Source organism: Narcine bancroftii, chromosome 3 (assembly GCF_036971445.1).
Source record: "Narcine bancroftii isolate sNarBan1 chromosome 3, sNarBan1.hap1, whole genome shotgun sequence".
In the NCBI taxonomy this organism is placed as follows: Eukaryota; Metazoa; Chordata; class Chondrichthyes; order Torpediniformes; family Narcinidae; genus Narcine; species Narcine bancroftii.
The window spans coordinates 333,524,276-333,546,114 of NC_091471.1; the positions used below are offsets into that span (position 1 = coordinate 333,524,276).

The 21,839-nt window shown below is 43.0% G+C and overlaps 1 protein-coding gene across 1 annotated transcript in view; it reads left to right on the plus strand.

Moving 5' to 3' along the window:
* LOC138756893 (protein HID1-like) overlaps nt 1-21,839 on the plus strand; it is a 57,804-nt gene that overhangs the window by 12,927 nt on the left and 23,038 nt on the right. Inside the window, exon 3 of the mRNA XM_069923285.1 lies at nt 14,024-14,194. Coding sequence (XP_069779386.1) covers nt 14,024-14,194 — 171 coding nt within the window. The remainder of the gene's footprint in view (nt 1-14,023; nt 14,195-21,839) is intronic.

Consider the following 21,839-nt stretch of genomic DNA (forward strand, 5'->3'; position numbering starts at 1 on the left):
AATTTGAGATGACACAATGTGATGAAAAGTAAAGGGTAACCAATGTTTTGGCTTAGGCCCTTCATCCTACTTTTTACTTCCTCTGGATGTGAGTTTCTCCAGCACTCGACCCCAGCATCTGCAGACTTCCAACAATGACATGAGAGTTTGTTGTCAGATGTGAAAGTATTATTCAGGTGCAAAGAAATTCTTGTTTGCCGCAGCCACACAGGTTTGTAAGAAGCATTAACAAGAAATAAGTACAAATCAAATTAACACAATTAGTGAGAAAAAAATATAAATATTAAAGGATGAATAGTTAGCATGGTGATTAGTGCCATGCCATTGCAGCGCCAGCAACCCAGGTTCAAATCTGGCGCTGTCTGTAAGAAGTTTGTACATTCTCTTCATATCTGTGTGGGTTTTCTCTTGGAGTGCTGGTTTCCTCCCACCCTTAAAAACCATATGGGGTTTGTAGGTTAATTGGTGTATTTGTGTGATATGGGTTCAAGGGCTTGTTAGCATAGAACAATTGGGCCTTCTATTCTGTGCTGAACTATTATTCTGCCCTGTCCCACCAACCCGCACCCATTCCATTTCCCTCCATACCCCTCCCATCCATGTACCTGTTCAAATTTTTCTCGAATGCTAACATTAAGCCAATGTTCACCACTTCAGCTGGCAGCTTGTTCCACACACCCATCACTCTGTGTGAAGAAATTCCTTCTAATGTTCCCCCCCTAAACTTCTCCCCTTTCACCCATATCCTCTGGTTGTAGCTCACCTAATCTCAGTGGAAAAAGCCTACTTGTATACACTCTATCTTTTCCCTCATAATTTTGTATATTTTTATCAAATCTTCCTTCATTCTTCTATGCTCCAGGGAATAAAGTCTTAACGCGTTTAATCTTTGCTTGTACCTCAGTTCCTCAAGACCTGTCAACATCCTTGTAAATCTTTTCACTCTTTCATTCATAGTGATATTTTTGCTGTAGTCAGGTGAACAAAACTTTACACAATATTCCAAATTTGGCCTCGCCGACGTCTTTATTGTATCATTCCAACTCTTATTCTCAATACTTTGATTTATAAAGGTCAATATACTGAAAGCTCTCATTATGACCCTATCTCCCTGTGAGTCACTTACAGGAAATTATGTCTCTGTATTCCCAGATCCCTCTGTTCTACTGCAATCCTCAGTGCCCGACCATTTACCATGCATGTCCTACCTTAGTTTGTTCTTCCAAAATGCAGACAACTGTTAGGTGTTGCATTAAATTCCATCGGCTAGGAGGAGTCACGTGATGGAGTAGTGGCCGGACGGTGAACTCCAGCCCTCTCCAGAAAAGTCGGGAAAAACAAAAGAAAACACAAAGGCACAGAAATAAAAGTTACAGAAAAGTGAGTATAAAGGTGGAAAGAAGATGGCTACAAAAAAAGAAAAATCGAAAGCAACGGTAAGAAGAGAGGAAGAGAAGACAAAGGAGGAAAAAGGTGAAGGCCTTACCTGTCCGAAGAGGCCCACTGCGGAGAGAGAAACCCGCTCCCTCAGGTCGGTAAATAATGGACTACAAAAATGGCTCGCAGAGCCGAGTAAAAGTGCGCAACCGCGCATGCGCGAGGAATGTAAAAAAACACACCGACGGGAGGGGGGACCAGCTGGGGAGTCGATCTCCACAGCCGGCAACGACAGCTGCAGAACACCTGCAGCAAGAAGAGACCACAGAAGACAATAGAAACAAGAAAGAAGAGGAGGAAAGGGCACCAAAGAAACAACAGATGGTCAACCCAGAGGAAGAAGAAGAGGAAGAGGAAGAGTACAGTGAAATAGAAGAAGAAAAGAAAGGCACGGTAAAGGATATACTTGCTCTTATTAAAGGATACATGGAGTCATTTAAAGAATGGCAAACACAGGAATTTAAGGATTTAAGAAAAAGAATAAACAACACAGAAGAGAAAATAAATAAAATGGAGATGACCTTAACAGAAATGGGAAAGAAAATGGACAAGATGGAAGAGCGGGCAGTAGCAGCAGAAATGGAGGTAGAAGACTTAAAAAAGAAATTGGAGGAATCTAATAAAAAAGCGATAGAGACACAAGAACTACTAGCTCAAAAAATAGATACAATGGAAAACCATAACAGAAGAAATAACATAAAGATAGTGGGCCTTAAGGAAGATGAAGAAGGCAAGAATATGAGGGAGTTTATAAAAGAGTAGATCCCTAAGACCCTAGGATGTCCAGAACTACAGCAAGAAATGGAAATAGAAAGGGCACATAGAGTATTGGCCTCTAAACCACAACCACAACAAAAACCAAGATCTATTGTAGTAAAATTCCTAAGATATACTACAAGAGAAAAGGTACTGGAGAAGACAATGGAAAAAGTAAGAGAGGGCAACAAACCACTGGAGTATAAAGGGCAAAAAATCTTCATTTATCCAGATATAAGTTTTGAACTCCTAAAGAAGAGAAAAGAGTTCAATACAGCAAAGGCGATTTTATGGAAGAAAGGGTATAAATTTATACTAAAGCATCCAGCGGTATTGAAAATATTTATTCCAGGACAACAAAACAGACTATTCTCTGATCCAGAAGAAGCACGAAAATTTGCAGAACAATTACAAAAATAGACTGAGGGAGGAAGACGGGTAATGAGAGTTAAAATGATCACGATTGATATGTATGTGGGTAAAGACAAAAATAGACTGAGGGATGAAGACGGGTAATGAGAGTAAAAATGATCACGATTGATATGTATGCGGGTAAAGAGGTATAAGAGTGAATAGAGACAATGAGCATACATGAATGTATCTGTACTTAGAGGAAAATATAGATAGTATAGACAAGAATTAATAAGGGAAGGTAATGGAATAGAGAGAATAAGGAGGGAATTAAAAGAGTGACCTTTGTGACATATGAAAAGTGAAATCTTTTCTGGGGGAGGCGGGGTGGGGGGAAATAGCGGTCACTGCAAAATCAGTTGACGCTTGCGAGTGGATTCGCAAATCCAAATGGAGAGGGGAGATGTGGTTGTCCGACAAGGGATAAAGGACAACTCAGGAGGGGAAGGGGAGATTGGGGATAAAGAAGATATAAATAGGAGAATAAGGAAAATGTTGGATGTTGTAGGAATGTTGTCTTATAAAGAGTTGAAAATAAGAAAACAGAAATGGAAAAGGAGGAAAGGTAATGATGGAAAAACGGAAAGAGAAGATAAACAAAATATAAAAGGGCTACGCTGAACTATATGTCTTTAAATATTAATGGAATACATAACCAAATTAAAAGGAAGAAACTACTAAATTTAAATGAATAAATGTATTCCATTAGAAAAAATAACATATAGGTTAAAAAATAATATTGAAATATTCGAACAAGTATAGGAGCCTTACATTAAATACAATAGCGAAAACCTACCGGGGACAAACATTACCTAAGTTGATGGAAGGAAAAGGAAAGAAAAGAATGGACTCAGTAGAATTTCTGGTGTAATTTTGTTGAATGACAACATTGTCTGACTGGCTTAATGCAACCTAGATTGTATACCTAAAATGGATGAGGGGGGGGGGGGTGGGGGGGTGGTTTGGGAGGAAAGGGGGGGGAGAAAAAGTCACTGTATATGTGTGAAAAAGAAAAAGTGTATATCATGGCTAATGTGATTTATGGTGTGAAAAAAAAAAAAAATTCCATCGGCCATTTTGTAGCCCATTTTTCTAGCTGTCCAGATCCCTCTGCAAGCTTTATGGAATGCAGTAGTGGTCCCTCCTTGCTGTCCATAACAACTTCAATCTTTGTGTCGTCTGCAAACTTGCTGATCCAATTTACTACATTATCTAGATCATTGACATAGATGACAAATAACAATGTCCTCAGCACCTATCCCTGAGGCACACCACTAATCACAGGCCTCCAATTAGAGAGGCAATCATCTACTATTCTCTGGCTTCTCCCATATAACCAATGTTGAATCCAGTTTAATGCCTCACCATAAACACCAAGCGATTGAATGTTCCTGACTAACCTCGCATGTGGGATTTTGTCAAATGCCTGACTATCCCAAATCTTGTATATTTGATTTGTTGGAACACCTTTCAATAACTTACCTTCTACTGATGTCAAGCTCACTGGCCTACAATTTTCATGGTGGGTTAATTTTGGAGCCAACACGAGCTATCCTTCAATCTTCTGGCACTTCACCCATGGCTAAGGACATTTTAATAATATCTGCAGGGTCCCTGGAATTTCTGCACTATCTTCCCTCAAGGTCCAAGAGAATACCTTGTCAGGCCCTGGGGATTCATCCACCTTTATTTAGAACCATAGAACACTTCAGCACTGAAAACAAGCCATTGGCCCTTTTAGTCTGTGCCAAAACATAATTCTGCTTGTTCCATTTGCTTGAAGACTGAAGCACTTCCTCCTTTTTAATCTGCATTGGTTTCATGACCTTATTGCTTGTTTGCCTTACTTCCCTGGACTCTGTGCCAGTTTCCTGAGGAAATCCTGATGGGGGAAAAAAAACATCTCTCCTACCTACATGCACAGCTGACCACTCTGATCTTGCAGAGGTCCAGTTTTGTCCCTTGCCATCCTTTTGCTCTTAATATATCTGCAGAAGCCCTTTGGATTTTACTTCTCCTTGTCTGCATATCTTGGTTGGTGTGCAGTTAGTGCAACTCTGTTGCAGCGCCAGCGACTGCAGTTTGAATCCGGTGCTGTCTTTAAGCAGTTTGTGCATTCTCTCCATGTCTGTTTTGGTTTCCTCAGGCTACTCCTGTTTCCTCCTACGGTTGAAAATGTACTGGGTTAATTGAGTTTACTTGGGCAGCTCATTCTCGAGGAGCAAAAGGGCCTGTTACCATGCTGTATGTCTACATTTAAAAAGTTTTTTGTACTCTATTGCCTCATTTGCTCCTTATTGGCTACACCTGTTATACCTATGCCTAATATCCCTCAAAAGCCAAGGTTATTTATGCCTGTAAACTTTGCCTTTAATCCTTACAGGAACATACAAATTCTATACTCTCAAAATTTCACTTTTGTAGATCTTCCACTTATCGAACACGTCAATGCCAGAAAACAACCTATCCCAATCTATGCTTTCTAGCATTTCCTCAAAGTTAGAATTATAATTCATAATTATCTTGAAACTAATGGCATTATGATCAGTGGACCCAAAGTGTTCCCAATACACACTTCTCTCACCTGTCTTGTGTCGTTCCCCTAACAGGAGATCCAATACCTTACTGTGCTTTTTTTAATTTGTTCATTATTGCGTGCTGAATAATTAGACGAGTTGGCAGATGAGGTGAACCAAGCAACTTTACTGTACACAATCAAAGAGAGATGGAGAGAGGGCATGGCGTCTGCTCCCTGCTAGTACTCAATTCAACTAACACCCCCTTGTGGTGCTCCCGCATGCGCGGTGTGCTGTTGCGAGTACCGTGGCTGCAATGCGATTGCAGCAGGTGTGGAGCAGCCGATGGCAGTGGCTGTGTATAAAAAGTCACTATTGCAGTAGTGAAAAAACTAGTGCAGATGTTTCATTAAAAAAAAAACCTGCTTACAAAACTGACCATGGAATCCACTTCCATAAGTTTAAAGCAGTGTGTTTTGGATCATGCAGCTGGTGGGATTGGAAGTTCCCTTGTGCCCCATTCGCCAGTTATCTTCAAACATCTTTTCCCCCTGACTGCTGTGCAGTGAAGCTCTACTCTTACTTTTCTTGCTGGTGTACAAGAGACTGAGGATTGTAGCATCATTGGTGAAGACTGGGAGTGAGGCGGAGGAGTGCCTTTGAATCGATGGACTGAACTATATTCAATATTTCATCTTCCAACTTGAATGAATGTGCCACGGCTGTCACCAACTTCATTGGGAACTGTGGGGTTGAGTGTGTGCACATGTGCACATACCAGGAGAACCCCAAATAAAAGCTGTGGATGAATCAAAGGATTCACAACCTGCTGAGGGCTAGGTCGATGGCATTTAAAATCAGCGATCCAGATCTCTGCAGGAAGACCAGGTATGACTCATGGAGGGCTATCTGAACAGCAAAGAGGTAATTCATTGTGAAACGAGAGATAGAATGAGATACTTGCCAACTATTGGCAGAGCTTGAAGGCCATTACATTCTCCAAGGCAAAACCTAATGTCATAAATGGTTGTGATGAGCTGAGCACTTTTTATGCTTGTTGTGAATTCACCTGCACCAATGAGAATCTCTGCAGAAAATGGCGACCCGTGTGATATCTGTCTCAAAGGCCAACGTCAGAACATTGTGAACCCTCACAAGCCATTAGGCCCTGATGGTGTACCTGGCATGGTACTGAAAATCTGTGCCAACCAACTAGCTGGAGTGTTCACAGATATTTCTCAGTGCTGCAGCCAGAGCTTCCCACCTGCTTCAAAAGGGCATCAAATATACTGGTGCCCAAAAATAGCAGAGTGAGCTGTCTCAAGTACTATCGCCCTCTCACATCACATCAGTCACATCAACTGTTGTGAAAAACTTTGAAAGGTTGGTCATGGCCAGAATGAACTCGTACCTGAGTAAAGACCTGGACCCTCTGCATTTCACTACTGCCATAAATGTTTCACAGCAGATGCAAACTCACTGGCTTGCCACTCAGGCCTGGATCACCTGGACAACGGCAACATGTACATCAGGCTGCTTTTCATCAACTACAACTCAGCTTTCAACACCATCGTCCCCTCAGTACTGGTTGGTGAGCTTCTGCACCTCTTTCCGCCTCTGGATCTTTGACTTCCTCATTGGAAGATTGCAGTCAGTACGGATGGGTAACAATGTCTCGTCCTCGTTGGCAATCAACAAAGTGCTTAGCCCACTGCTTTACTCTCTCTGCACCCATGTCTTTGTGGGTAAGTACAATTCAAGTACCATCTATAAATTTGCCGATGAAATTACGGTTGTTGGCAGAATCACAGATGGCAATGAGGAAGTGTACAGGAGTAGAAAGGTCAGCTAGTTGAGTGGTCACAACATTCTTGCACTTAACATTAGCAAAACTAAGGAACTGATTGTGGATTTCAGGAAGGGGAAATCAGGAGATCACAAACCAGTCTTCATAGGGGGTCACCAGTGCAAGGATTAAGAACATGAAATTCCTGGGGTTCAACATTTCTGAAGATATATCCTGGGGCCTTCAGGTTGATGCAATCATGCTGGCCCTTGACCCCTGCCCATTCTCATGACTGCTACTCAGAACAACACTTGAGACCCTTTCAGGTGGAGCCTTCGCCTTGAGGGCGGCAGCAGGAGTTGATCTTAACTTGTGGACTCACTTTCACCTTGCCTGGTCCACCTGAAAGGGCCTTGCGGATCTGCTGGAGGTGGGATGACTGGTGCTGCAGTTCCAGCTGCGTGGGGGATTATGGGTAGGGAAGACGGCCGTTGCTATGCCACAGAGAGCATCCCTGGTGCAGGAGCAGCCAGCCGGGCTGTGACAGCCTGCACCGGCTGTCCCCCCACTGGTTGCCCCTGCCCTGACATTCCCCGCTGACCTCCCCTCTCCAGTGGGGCGGGGTCTGTCAGGCAGCGGGGCGGAGGGACGTCTGTTGGGAGGGGGTGCTGTCAGGCAGCGGGGAGTTGGGTTGCCAACTGATAGAGTTAACAGCCCAGCCCCAGGCAGCTGCTTACAGTGGCTGCACATTCAGGTGCCTCGGCGGAGCCCGGCGCTCCGCTGATTATCTCTCCCCGAGGAGGGTCAGTGTTGGCGCCTCAGAGGCACTTCTGCTGCATTCAGGTGCCTCGGCGGAGCCCGGCGCTCCGCTGATTATCTCTCCCCGAGGAGGGTCAGTGTTGGCGCCTCAGAGGCACTTCTCCTGCATTCAGGTGAGTATGTCTTTAACCGCAAGTGGGGAGATTATGCGGCTTTACATTGGGGTGTTCAGGCCACCTGAAAGGGCCTTTGGACTGAAGTGATGTCTAGTTTCCTTTGAATTTACCAGTGATGATCCATGATGGGGAGTGATTTCAGTCACAATTAGTAATCTTGACGTCCACATGAATTACTTTTCTGATTGAGAATATGAATTCAATGTAGGGAATTCACAGCCGTTCTGATTATTCCTCCTTCTGTAAATGCTAGGGAAGCCAGAGGGAATTTTACGAGGCCATCTGTGAAGTCCAGATAACTCACCCTGATGGTTGTATGGTTGTTGCTGGTGACTTCAATCACGCCAACCTAAAAACAGTCCTGCTGATGTGCCAACAATGTCAATTTTTCAACCACATGAGATAATATCTTGGATCTGGTCTCCACCTCTGTTCCTGGAGTGTACAAGGCTGCTCCTTGCACCCCTACCTTGGATACTCAAACCACACGTCTATTTTCTTAATCCCTGGATTCATTCCACTGGTAAAACAAGTCAAACTTGGCCAGAGAAACTTCAGCACCACTGTAGGAAGCAAGGAATGGAGCAGATCCAGAAAGGCTGCCTGCTAAGATCACCACATCGGTAGGCCCTTTCATACATTCAAAAAACCTGAGTGTAAAGGCGGAGATTCTCCGCTCTCCATGAATGAGCCCTGCCGGCTCCAAGGCGCTGACTGCAATCCCTCTCGGGGGAAGAGTCAGCGATGAAGCACTGTGCTTGGCCACCCAGCATAAATGTACTACTGCTGCAAGCAAATGGCTAGGGGTGGACTGGTAACGTCGTCAGCCTGTGACCCATCTCACTCACCTCCCTCTCCCTCTATGACCCCCTCAGGGCAGGGGCCGTCAGGTTGGGGGCGGCTGGAAGGGACCATCAGGTCATGGGCGCTGGGGGGCCATCAGGGGGCTGCCGGTGCAGGCTGTGAAAGTCCTGCTGGCCACTCTGGCACCTCATTGGGCTGCTTCAGCCTTTGGGGCCACTCATCAGTGCCAGTGGCTTAATACATAGCAGAGTAATGCCGTCTACCCTACCTGTAATCCTTCACGCAGCTGGAACCATTCTGGGAAACGCAGAGCGTTTCCAGCTGCATGTGGGATTATGGGTAGGGAAGATGACCATTGCTCTGCCACGTATTTATGATGGGTGGTGCTGAGGCAACAGCAGTTCCTTTTTGAGCGGCTGTGAATCCCCTACCTTGAATTCATATTCTCAATCAGAAAAGGCTGACCTTTCCCCTGAGAGGGATTGTAGTCGGCGCCTTGGAGCCGGCAGGGTGTATTCATGGAGGGCAGAGAATCTCTGCCTTTACATTCAGTTGTTTAACATTTTTATCTGCCTCTGCAGCTGGCATCAAACTGGAGGCTCAGCATGAAAACACCTAATATTGATGAGATGTGAGCTCAGAGACTAGCTACATAGGCAAGTGCACTGGGGATGTTACGGTGATCAAACGCTGCACAGTCAGGGCAAATCAGAAAGCATAGCTAGATGTGGAGATTTATGCATTGCTCAGAGCTCATGACGCTGCCTTCAGATGAGGTGACGAAGACGTTAAGATCACCAAGGGCCAAACTCTCCCATGCACTCAGAAAGATAAGTGTGGGTAAGCACAAATAATCCATAGACACCACGTGACATGAGGTGCATGTGGCAGGGTGTTCAGACTATGCGTCGTCCAGTGTCAAGGTGAGGCTAAGTGTAAATTTGTGGAATCCTGATCTCTCTCTGCAGACTTTCAAGTTTTACTTGTATTCCTCCTAGATGGCCTTAAAATGAATATCGATTTCTAGTTTTAGGTGACCCTGTTACCGTCTCTTTTTACTTCTGTTTACTTTTTCTGTACATATTTTTTTCTTCTCTCTTATACGTCCCCTGACTACACCCCCCCCCCCCCCCCCCCACCCTCCTTCCCAGTGGTTTCTCCCTCTCCCTCATAGTTCTGGAGCATGGCTTTTCCCATGTTTCATTTTTTATCTTCATGTTTAAATCCTTTTCCCACTTTTGTTTGGGTTTATAGCTTATTTCATCATTTTCCTTATCTTGCAGCTTAATGTACATGTTCATTATAAATCTTTTAATTATCATTGTGTCTGTAATCATATATTCAAAGCTGCTTCCTTCTGGTAACCTCAGTCTGTTTCCCAATTTATCCTTTAAATAAGCTTTCAGTTGGTGATATGCAAAAATTGTACCATGAGTTATTCCATATTTGTACTTCAACTGTTCAAATGTTAATAATCTATATACTCCCCAAAAAAATTTCTATTCTTTTGATTCCTTAAAGGAATTCCCTAAAGGAAAGGTTATCTATTGTAAAAAGGATTAATGGGTTTTGTGTCAATAACAATTTTGGTATTTGGTAATTTGTTTTTTTCCTTTCTAAGTGGATCTTCTTCCATAGATTGAGTAAATGATCCAGTACTTGTGAGCTTTTATATTGTACCAACTTTTCATCCCACTTATAAAATATATGTTCTGGTACCTTCTCCCCTATTTTATCTAGTTCTATCTTAGTCCAGTCTGGTTTTTCCCTTGTCTGGTAAAAGTCTGATAAATACCTTAATTGTCCAGCTCTATAATAATTTTTAAAGTTTGGTTACTGCAAACCACCTTGGTTATACCTCTCTGTTAATTTATCTAACGCTGTCCTCAGTTTTCCCCCTTTCCACAAGAATTTCCTTATTATTCTCTTTAGTTCATTAAAGAATTTCTCTGTTAAGGGAATTGGCAACGATTGAATTAAGAATTGTATCCTTGGGAAGACATTCATTTTAATGCAGTTTACCCTCCCTATCAACGTTAGCGGTAATTCTTTCCAATGTTTAAGTCTTCCTGCAATTTCTTTATTAGTGGCTGATAATTTAGATTGTACAAGTGGCTTAAGTTATTATCTAACCTGATCCCTAGGTATCGGATTGCTTGTGCTTCCCATTTGAATGGTGATTCTTTTTTAAATTCTGAGTAATTCACATTACTCATTGGGATCACTTCACTTTTATTTACATTGATCTTATACCCTGATATTTCTCCATATTCCTTCAATTTCTTATGTAATTCTTTTATTGATATTTCTGGTTCTGTGAGGTATACTATGATGTCATCTGCAAATAAGCTGATTTTATACACCTTCTCCTTTATTTTTATCCCTTTTATTTTATTTTCTGTTCTTATCAGTTCTGCCAATGGTTCTATTGCTAAGGCAAACAATGGGGGGGGGGGGGAAATAATGGACATCCCTGTCTAGTTGACCTACTTAATTTAAATTGGCTCAATACATATCCATTTACTGTTACCTTGGCTAACAGTCCATTATACAATGCTTTAATCCAATTAATATATTTCTCTGGTAGATTGAACCTCTGTAATACTTTAAATAAATAGTTTCACTCTACTCTGTCAAAGGCTTTTTCTGCGTCTAAAGCAAGAGCCACTGTTGGCTTCTTATTTCCTTGAACTGCATGAATTACATTAATTAGTTTACAGACATTGTCCGCTGTTCGTCTTTTCTTAATAAATCCAGTTTGATTTTGTTTTACTATTTTAGGTACACAATCGGCTAATCTGTTTGCTAATAATTTCGCTATTATAATCTGACTTAAGTAGAGATATTGGTCTATATGATGCTGTTGTTAATGGATCCTTCCCCATCTTTGGTATTACTGTAATTATTGCTGTCTAACATGAATCTGGCAAGTTTTGTGTTTCTTCTACTTGGTTCATTACTTCCAGGAGAGGAGAAATTAATAATTCTTTAAATGTTTTATAAAATTCTATTGGAAATCCATGCTCTCCTGGTGTTTTATTGTTCGGCAGCTTTTTTAATATATCTTGTACTTCCTCTATTTCAAATGGTTTTATTAGTTTGTTTTGTTCCTCTTCTTGCAATTTCGGCAGTTCAATTTTAGCTAAAAATTCCTCTATTTTATCATCTTTCCCCTCGTTCTCAGTTTGGTATAATTGTTCATAAAATTCTTTAAAGTTTTCATTAATCTCTATTGGGTTATGTGTAATTTGTTTGTCCTTTTTCCTTGATGCCAATACCGTTCTTTTAGCTTGTTCTGTTTTAAGTTGCCAGGCTAATATTTCATGTGTTTTTTTTTCTCCCAGTTCGTAATACTTTTGCTTTATTTTCATTATGTTCTTCTCCACTTTATATATTTGTAATATTTCGTATTTTATTTTTTTGTCCACCGATTCTCTTTTTTGTTATATCATCCCTTTTTACTAGTTCATTTTCTGTACTTACCAACTGCTCTATTTCCCAATTATAGTCCTTTTTCATCTTAGTTATATAACATTATCAATGAAGGCTTTCATTTCGTCCCATAATATAAATTTGTCTTTCACTGATTCCATGTTTATTTGGCATTCAATAAACTCCCTAAATTCCTGCCTTTTAAGTAGCATGGAGTTTAACCTCCATCTATATGTTCTTGGTGGGGTGTCTTCCAGTTCTATTACTAATATTCAAGGGTGAATGATCAGATAGTAGTCTAGCTTTATACTCAGTTTTCCTAACTCTCCCTTGAATATGGGCTGACAACAAAAACATCAATCCTTGAGTATGTTTTATACCTACTCGAATAATATGAATATTCCTTCTCTCTTGGGTGTTGCCTCCTCCATATATCCATGTTTAATTTCCTGCATTGATTTAACCATAAATTTGGCTACTTTATTCTTTTTGCTTGTCTTTTGTCCAGTTTTATCCAACATTGGGTTCAAATTAAGGTTAAAATCCCCTCCTATCAATACATTTCCTTGTGTGTCTGCAATCTTCAAAAAATATGCTGCATAAACTTTTGATCCTCCTCGTTAGGTGCACATATATATTGAACAAATTTCAAGATTCTGAGTATTTCTGACACTTTATCATTACATACCTCCCTGCTGGATCTATTATTTCCTCATCTATTTTGATTGGTACATTTTTATTAATTAATATAGCTACACCTCTAGCTTTTGAATTATATGATGCTGCCGTTACGTGTCCTACCCAGTCTCTTTTTAATTTGTTATGTTCCACTTCAGTTAGATGCATTTCCTGCACAAATGCTATATCTAAATTTTTTCTTTTTTCAGTAAATTTAATAGCCTCTTCCTTTTAATTTGGTTATATTCCATTAATCTTTATAGTCTTATGGTTCAATGTGGCCATCTTATATCTTGTTTATACCTCTTTTCTGCTTCCTCACCACCTCCATCCCCCCTTTTCCCCATTTTCATCTCTCAGTTTTCCCTTTTTAAACTCAATGTATGACAACACATTTAAAACATAAAATACTCCAACAATTCCCACATCCAATATTCCCTTAACCCAAAATACCTCTTGTGTCTCTTTAATTTTTTATCACTTTTTTCCAATTTTTCTCTTAAGTCATTTACTTCCATTTCTACAGCCGTTTCTCGTTCTTCCACATTCTCTACTCTTTTCTCTATATCTGTCATGACCAGTTCAAAACTTTGCATTTTATCTTCTGTTCTTTTCATTTTTCTTTTAATTGCACTAAATTCTAATGATAACCATTTTTTTAATGCTCTCATTTGTTCTTCAAAAAAGGCTTTATCTATATTCTCTCCATCTGTTTTACCTTCTATTTCTCTGTGAAGATCTTGGTCCTAATCCTCTTCTTCTGTGTCTGTACCTGTGTTTGTGTCTTCTTCTCTTTTTTGTATCTGTGTCTCTTCTAATTCTCATGATGAGTTGCTTGTATCACTTTGTCAGGCCTCTTCTTGCTGGGCTTCTTATTGTTGATCCTCCCCTTCTGGGTTGCACATCTGTCGGGCCTCCTGCTGCTGCTCTTCTTGCTGTTCACCCCGTCGACTTTCTTCCTCGCCTGGTTCCTCACTCCCTCTCCTGCCGCCTTCCTCATCTTCCAGCTGAGAGCCCTGGTGTCGGGCATCCCTCAGCTGGTCACGCCGTGGTTGCCCACTCCTTGGCTGAGCCCCCCTCCCGTTGGTGTTTCCTTTTACCTTTGATTGTGCACTGTGCACTTTTATTTGGCTCAGAGAGCCATTTTTACAGTCCACTGCTCTGAGGAAAACATATTCATTCTGTTGTGTGGTGTGAAACAAACCGAGACTGTCCAGTCTCTCCTGTGTGTGAAAGTGTAAACAATTGATGTTTTCTTGCCCATCCAGGCTGTTGAGAAGCTGGTCCAAGGAGCAGAATCAGGTTGTACAAGTGACAAGGAGAAGCAGGTTATGATAAACTGCACCCAGCTGCTGACCCGCATCTTGCCGTTTATTTTCGAGGATCCAGATTGGAGAGGATTTTTTTGGTCAACAGTTCCAGGAGCAGGGCGTGGAGGGGTAGGTCTCTGCTCTACCTTTTCTTTAAGTTGCGTGTGGTGATGGCGTACAGTTGCTGGACTAGTGGTGCAGAAGTCATTACTCTCGAGGAGGTGGGATTCAGAGAACATCAGAGCACTTTACCTAATATCTGTCCTTGGGGGAAATGCTGAGATCATTATTATGGGGGTAATAGCAGGAATTCTTAAATCAATTAGACAGAGTTAACATGGTTTTATGAAATGCAAATCATAATTTGGATTTGCCCGTATTCTTTAACAATGCAACAAACAGTGGGTTAAGGGGGGAAAGCAATGAGATGTATTTGGATTGCTAATGGCTTTCAGTGAAGTGCCAGGATAAAATTCTCTGCATAAGAGGTGCATGCAATATAGTGTTGGCATGGATAGAGAAGTGTGATTCGTATAAGCAAGTTCTTTTCTTATTGGCCATGTAACTAATACTGTCATGGGTGTAAGTGCCTGCCATCTACATTAGTAACTGAATGAAAGGACTGAGTTTGTCATTATCAAAATAAAAGGTGGGTGTGTTAGTAAGCCATGCAGAGGATAAAAGAACCTGCAAAAGGCTATGGGTTGGTGAAGTGATGGGGTGGGGGGGAAGAGTGGACAGATTGAGCGCCATGCAAAAAATTGTGAGGTTATTTACTTTTGGAAGGGAGAATGAGAAAGCAAATAATCATTTGTGTGGAGTAAAAGTTGAAGACTGTTGGCGTTGGAGGGATCATTGGGCTTAACACATGAAACACAAAGGGACAGCGAGTACAAGAAGTCTTTGGAAAGTAAATATTGTAGAATGTTGGCCTATGTTGCAATGGGCATGGAGTATAAAAGTTGGCCTATGTTGCAATGGGCATGGAGTATAAAAGCAAGGCAATTTGGATGTAGACTCATCAGGCACTGATGAGAGTGCACCACCATGGACAGAAGTTCACTTGGTTGATTCCTGGGATGAAGGGTTTGACAGGCAGAGATTGAACACATTGCACCTATTCAAAATGAGAGGTGAAAAATGAGATAAAAGATTGTGAATGGGGTTTGACGGTGTGGACTCTAGAAGGGTGGGTACCTAAAATTAGCTGGCATCATTTCAGAACATAGGAAACTCTGGAGAGGGATGAGGAGGAATGTCTGTAAGAGGGTTGTGAATCTTTGGAAGTGTGCACCAGATAGCTGTGGATATAGAACAACTTCAAGGTACATTGATAAAGATCATTGGAAAAAAAGAGTCAAGGACCACAGGGAAAGTGGTGCTCAGGCCAAGATCCGATCAGGCATGATCTTGTTAAATGAATGGCCAGGCTTGAGGGACAGCTGGACATTCAGAATCAGAATTTATTGTTTTGAACAAGTCATGAAATTCGGTGTTTTGTGGCAGCGTCATAGAGAAAACATTCATGCTATAACCATCTTACAACATTACTATATATAAAAAAATAGTGCATGAAAAGTAAGGTTCATTGATGATTCAGGAATCTGATGGCAGCAGGGAAGAAGCTGTCCTTGTGCTGCTGAGGACTCGTCTTTAGCCTTTTTCCTGATGGTAGCAGAGTGAAGAGGGCATGGCCTGGGTGGTGGGTGTCTTTGAGGATGGAAGCTGCTTTTTTAAGACACCGCCTCATGTAGATGACCTCGATGGAGTGAAGTTTGGTGCCTGTGATGTCACAGGCTGAGTTAACAACCCTCTGGAGTTTATTTTTGTCCTGAGAGTTGGTGCCTCCATACCATTCACATAATTAATTAATGATTCATGTAATTAATTAATGTGTTCTTGAAATTACCCATTCTGTAAAAGCCCAACAAAAAAACACTGTGCTGGACGAATTCAGTGGGTCGAGCAACATCAGTGGGAGAAAGAAAATGGTCATTGTTTCAGGTCAGAACCCTTCCTCTGGATTGAGAATGCAGAGGGGAGATGGCCACTATAATGAGGGTAGGTGGCAGGGGTTGGACAAAAGGCCAGAATGGGATTGGTGAATCAGGGAGGTGTGAAGAATGATGGACAGATGGGGATGATGAGCGGTTGAGTGGAGAGCCAAGCAGTTGGTGGCAGGTGCCAGAGAGAAAGAGGGCAAGAGATAGACAAGGGGTCAGGTGAAGGAAGATGAGTCATGCAGGGTGGGGTTGGAGGGGGTGAATTCAAATTACAGTGTATTAGACATAGAATTAGATCATTGAGCCCATCACATTCAAGCCATCATTTCATCATGGCTGATTTACTATCCTTTTTATTTTAATTCCCCTGTCTTCTCCCCTTTATCTATTATTATCATCCTAATGAAGAACCTACTTCTCTCTTAAATGTCCCCATTGACGGCCTTCACAGCTGTCTGCAGCAAAGAATTCCACAGATTCACCACTCTCTGGGTAAAGAAATTCCTCCTCATCTCTATTCTAAAGAGACATTTTTGTATTCTGAGGCTTTGTCCTCTGGTCCCAGGCTCCCCCAACATAGTATTCAATGGGTTTCAGTGATTTCCCCCTTCAAGATTCAATATATTGTCATCCCCCTTCAAGATTCAATATATTGTCATAGTAATACATGAAATATCTCTTTGCTTGCTGGAAGGCAGATAGATCAGATAGATTTTCCCCCGGCAGGAATTGCTTAAGCACTCCTTACTGTCCCCTGTCGTTTCCCCCCCCCCCCCCCCCCACCCCCCCGAGTCACTGAGTGTCCATAGATTTGCCTTCAGCACTCCCGCAGACAAACCATCAGCAACCTGAGCTCCAGATCCGAACCTCCAAGATAGTCAGGAACCCTTCAGGCCCACGGCACCTCCTTGCATCCTGGTTCCGATACCTGGTATCCCTCCAGCCAGATCGAGCCAGTCTCCAGCCTGGCCTGATTCTCGCAACAGCAGTCCCCAGCAGCCCGCCGCATCCTCTAGTCTCTCAGCTGCAGAGCCCCTCACTGATCCGCCGCCATGGTCACCTTACCCGCAGGTTGTCTCCTCTGCTTCTCCTTCTCAGATGATGTGTGATCTTCCCGTTCCCTGGTGCCCTGCTCCAGTCCTCCGCTTCCCTGGAGTCTGAAGCCCCTTGTGTTGATTAACAGGTGCTGCCATCTTGTGGGCAGACCTGCGGTTGCAGGATTTCAACTAAAACCACCTTCTGCTTCCCCCAACGGGCTGTTCAGAGCAGTTGATTGGGTGACTGGACCTTGCGAGAGCGCTGTATCTCTGCTCCCTTGCTCTACAATGGCTCCAGCAGCGTCTCCTTCTTACTAAAATCACCGTTCTTCTAAACTCCAGATAGTACAGTCCCATATTGTCATGAACCTCCTCTGCCCCTCTCCAATGCCAAAATAGCCTTTTTTAGATAAGGAGCCCAAAGCTGCTCACAATACTTCAAATATGGTTTAAAAAATGTGTTATATAGCCTCAACATTACGTTCTGGTTTTATATTATATCCCTCTTGAAATGAATTCCTGCATTTAATGTCCCTTCCTTACCACTGACTCTACATGCAAGTTATCCTTTAGGGCACACATGTCAAACTCTGGCCCGCGGGCGAAATTTGGCCCGCAAGATCATTTCAAAAATGTATTAGAGGTGGCCCGCCCTGCAGCGAGAGCCGATGCTGTTTTTTGGTAATGTCACCCCCACCATCCTCCCCCTTCATTGCACATCCTTCCCCATTGTAACACGAGAAATTGTAACACGAGAAGTCTGTCGATGTCATCAGCCGGCAAGCCAGTTGGAAGGCTCCCCGCACAACCAGTCACTTCTCCCACCTGTCGAGCGGTGCGGCGGATGGGCGAGCGCCTGTGATTTCTTGTCGGCGCGACGGGCATGGCAGGCTGCGCACGGTCCCCGGGCAGCGCGAGCCCCGCGCAACTGGCACCAGACGGCCCTTCCACAGCGCGAGCGCACTTCTCCCGGTCACCACGGCCTTCAGCGCTTGCACCCGCGCGGACCCCAGGGACGGCTGGTTCGGCCCTGCACGTGAAGAGAGAGATGGTGGCTGTCCGCAAAGGCTGATCGGCAGCGCGCTGGGCCTGAGTGGGTGGGTAAGCAGGGGTGGGCAGAGGGTGTAGGTGAGGAGTAATGGGCAGGGGAAGTTATGGTGATGCGAGGGGCAGTTAGAGGGATGGATGAGTAGAAGGAGGGGTGGATAGGGAAGAGGTAAAAGGGGAGGGGGCAGGGCAAGTAGGGGAGGGTTGATTAGAGGGTGAGAGACGGGTAGAGGGAGGAACAGGTTGAGGGGAGAAGTAGTAGAGGGGCGTGTATAGGATGGGGTGGGTAGAGGCAGAGCGAATGGAGTGAGGGGTGAGTAGAGGTTGGGTAAAAGACTGGTCAGGTAGAGGGATGGTGGGTCGAGGGTGAATAGAGGCCTAGAGCCTGAGGAGTGAGCAGGAAATGCTGAGTCCTGATGCAGGCCAAAATGGACACAGCCTGTGAATGCTGACTACATCTCCACAGGGACCAAATATGTTTCCCTCAGGTCAAGCAAAGGGTGAACTTGAGCTACCTACTCCTGACCTGTAACATTATTCTCCTAAAGTTATATCCTAAAGTTTAACATTACATATGTTGAAAGAAGAGAAAACATGCAGATGTTGTTGAAAATTTTCAATAAATATTTAGTTCGGCCCTCGACTTAGTCCAAGTTTTTAATTTTGGCCCTCCGTGAATTTGAGTTTGACACCCCTGCTTTAGGGGGTCTTGCTCAAGGACTTTCAAGTCCCTCTGCACTTCTAATTTCTGAACTCATTGCCTGTTTAGAGAATAATCTTTGCTCCTTCCATTAAAGTGCATGTGTGGCACTCTGCACAGCTGGAGAAAGCACAGTCACCACACCAAAGGTCGTTAATGACTGTTTATTTGAATTCAGCGTGCGCCCCTTTTAAGGGGAGCGCAGGCTCAGCGTGCGTGGTGATGTCATAATCACTGTCCAGGGCGTGTGGTGGAAGGGAGGCTGGAGTCGGGGAGAACTCCTGACGATGCCATCTTACCATGGCTGCCCTGCCACGTGACGATACACGCCAGGTCAGTTCGCCATGAGAATGTGTGCCGCCACAACACATGATCATTTACTTTTCTGCATTGTACATCATCTGCCATTTCCTTATCCAATATCCTAACCTGTCTCCGTTCTTCTGCAAACTCAGCACTTCCTCAACACTACTTGGCCCTCCTCCGATCTTTGAATTGTCCACAAAGCTATCTTCTCCATCATCCAAATCATTAACGTGTAACGTGAGCACCAAGCCCTGTGGAATACCACCGATTTCTAGCAGTCAATCTGAAAAAGCCCATTTTACCCCACTCTCAGCCTCCTGACCATCAGCCAATCTTTCCATGCCAGTATCTTTTCAAAAATACATGGGCTCTTATCTTACTTAGCAGCCTTTTGTCTGGCACCTTGCCAAAGGCCTTCTGAAAATTTTAAGTAAACTACATCCACTGACTCTCTCCTTTGTCTGTACTTTGTATTTCCTCCTGAAAAAAATTGCAACAGTTATGTCAGGCAATATTTTCCTTTCAGGAAGCCCTGCTGAGTACTTCCTAGTTTACCACATGCTTCCAAGTGCCCCAAAACTTCATTCTTGATAATGGATTTTAACATCTTTGCCAACCACCAAAGTCAGATGAACTGGCCGTTAATTCAATGTCTTTTTTTCACATTTGAAAATTTCCAGTCCTCTAGAACCATTCCGGAATTCAGTGATTCTGGAAGGATCATTGCCAAAGCTTCCACAATCTACTCAGTTATCTTTTTAAGAAACCTGAACCAAGTGATTTATCCGCCTTCAGACTAATCAACTTCCCCAGTACCTTCTCCTTAGTAACAGAGACAACACCCATTTCTGTCCCTTGAAAGTCTCTCACTTCCGTTGGCATCTCCTACAGTAAAATCTGATACAAAATGCTTATTGACCTTATCCTAGTTAGATTACCTTCACATTTCATATTTTCTCCCACATTGTTTAATTAGTTGCCTTTTGATGGCTTTTAAAAACACCCCAGTCCTCTATCTTTCCACCAGTCTTTGCTCTAATTTTGCTGGCTTTGACCTCCTTTGTTAGCCACAGTTGTCTCATCCTCATCTTTCGAATACTTCTTCATCCTTGTAATGAATGTGTCCTGTGCTTTCTAAGTTAAGCTCGAACTCCGGCCACAGGTGCTCTACCGTCATCCCTGCTAGAGTCTGCTCCCAATTGTATTCCTCTGGTATACTGATACATTTGATCTTAGTCTCTCTGTCTCAAACTGCAGGGTGAATTCGTCTTTCCATTTCATCGAAATTGCCCATCAAACTATCAATGACGGAAAAGCTAAAATTCAATTCTGAGAAACCAGCGCACCGGTGGCATCATGAAGAAAGCCTCTGCGGAGGAGCTAGTGGAGTTGTTCAAGTGAACCAGTACGGACTTGAAGGGCCGTCATGGCCTGTTTCTGTGCTGTAAACGGTTATATAGTTATGGTTATATGATCACTGCCTCCTAGGGGTTCCTTTACTTTCAACTCCCTTATCAACTCTGGTTCATAACACCTAATCCAGAACTGTTTTTTTTCCTGGTCGGCCACAAATTGCTCTAAAAAACTGTCCCACAGCATTCCATTTCTTTCTCTTGGGATCCAGTACCAACCTGATTTTACATCTCACTCTGCAATTTATACACCATATGGCTACTGTTTGGAGGTTTGCATATAACCCCCACCAGGACTTTTTACCCTTACAGTTTCTTAAAATTCCTCCCACAGGAATTCTACATCTATCAGTCCTGTGTCTCCTCTTTCTAAGGATTTAATTCCATATTTTTCCAACGGAGCCAACCCCGAAAGTCATCCCCCCTCCCCCACTTCTGCCTACTTTGTTATATATCCTGTATCTATCCTTGGATGTTCAGCTCCCAACTGTGATTTTCTTTCAACCATGACTCAGTGATGTCTGCAACGTAAGACCTGCTAATTTCCAATAATGCTGCAGTATCACCTAATCTATTCCTTATATTTGCATGCATTTAAATACAAGACTTTCAGTCCTGTGTTCATCACCTTTTTCAATTTTGTCTCCATAGTGCCACAAGTTAAATTCTTAGACACAGGCTACTGAGACAAAGGCGACTGGTTCTGGAAGCTGATAAGTAGAGAAGGAGACAATTGTGATATAATGGAAGCTGTTAGGATGATGTGAAGGACTGATTGGATTAGATGGAACTGAAGGGGGTGAAATGTGGGCAGAAGAGGTTGGAACCAGAAATGGGAGGGAGATGAGAATGTGGGGGGGTGGTGAACAAACGGGAGCAAAAGTCGGCCATCTGGCCTGTCAAGCATGCTCCACCATTAAACAAGATGGTGGCTGATCTGGCCATAGATTAGGGCATCATGGATAGCTTAGCAGTTAGAGCAACGTTGTTACTGAGTTAGCGTTTGGGACTGGAGTTTGTACATTCTCCCCATGCTTGGATGGGATTCCTCTGGGGGCTCCAGTTTCTCCCACCGTTCAAAATGTACAGGGGGTTGTAGGCCACTTAGGTGTAACTGGGCAGCATGGGCTCATGGGCTGAAATGGCCTGTTACCATGCTGTATGTCTAAATTTAATTTTAAAAACTTAAATTGAAACAATTAAAAATTCAGCTCCACTTTCTTACTTTTTCTCCATAATTCTCCTACTCTTCAAAAATCAATCTATGAC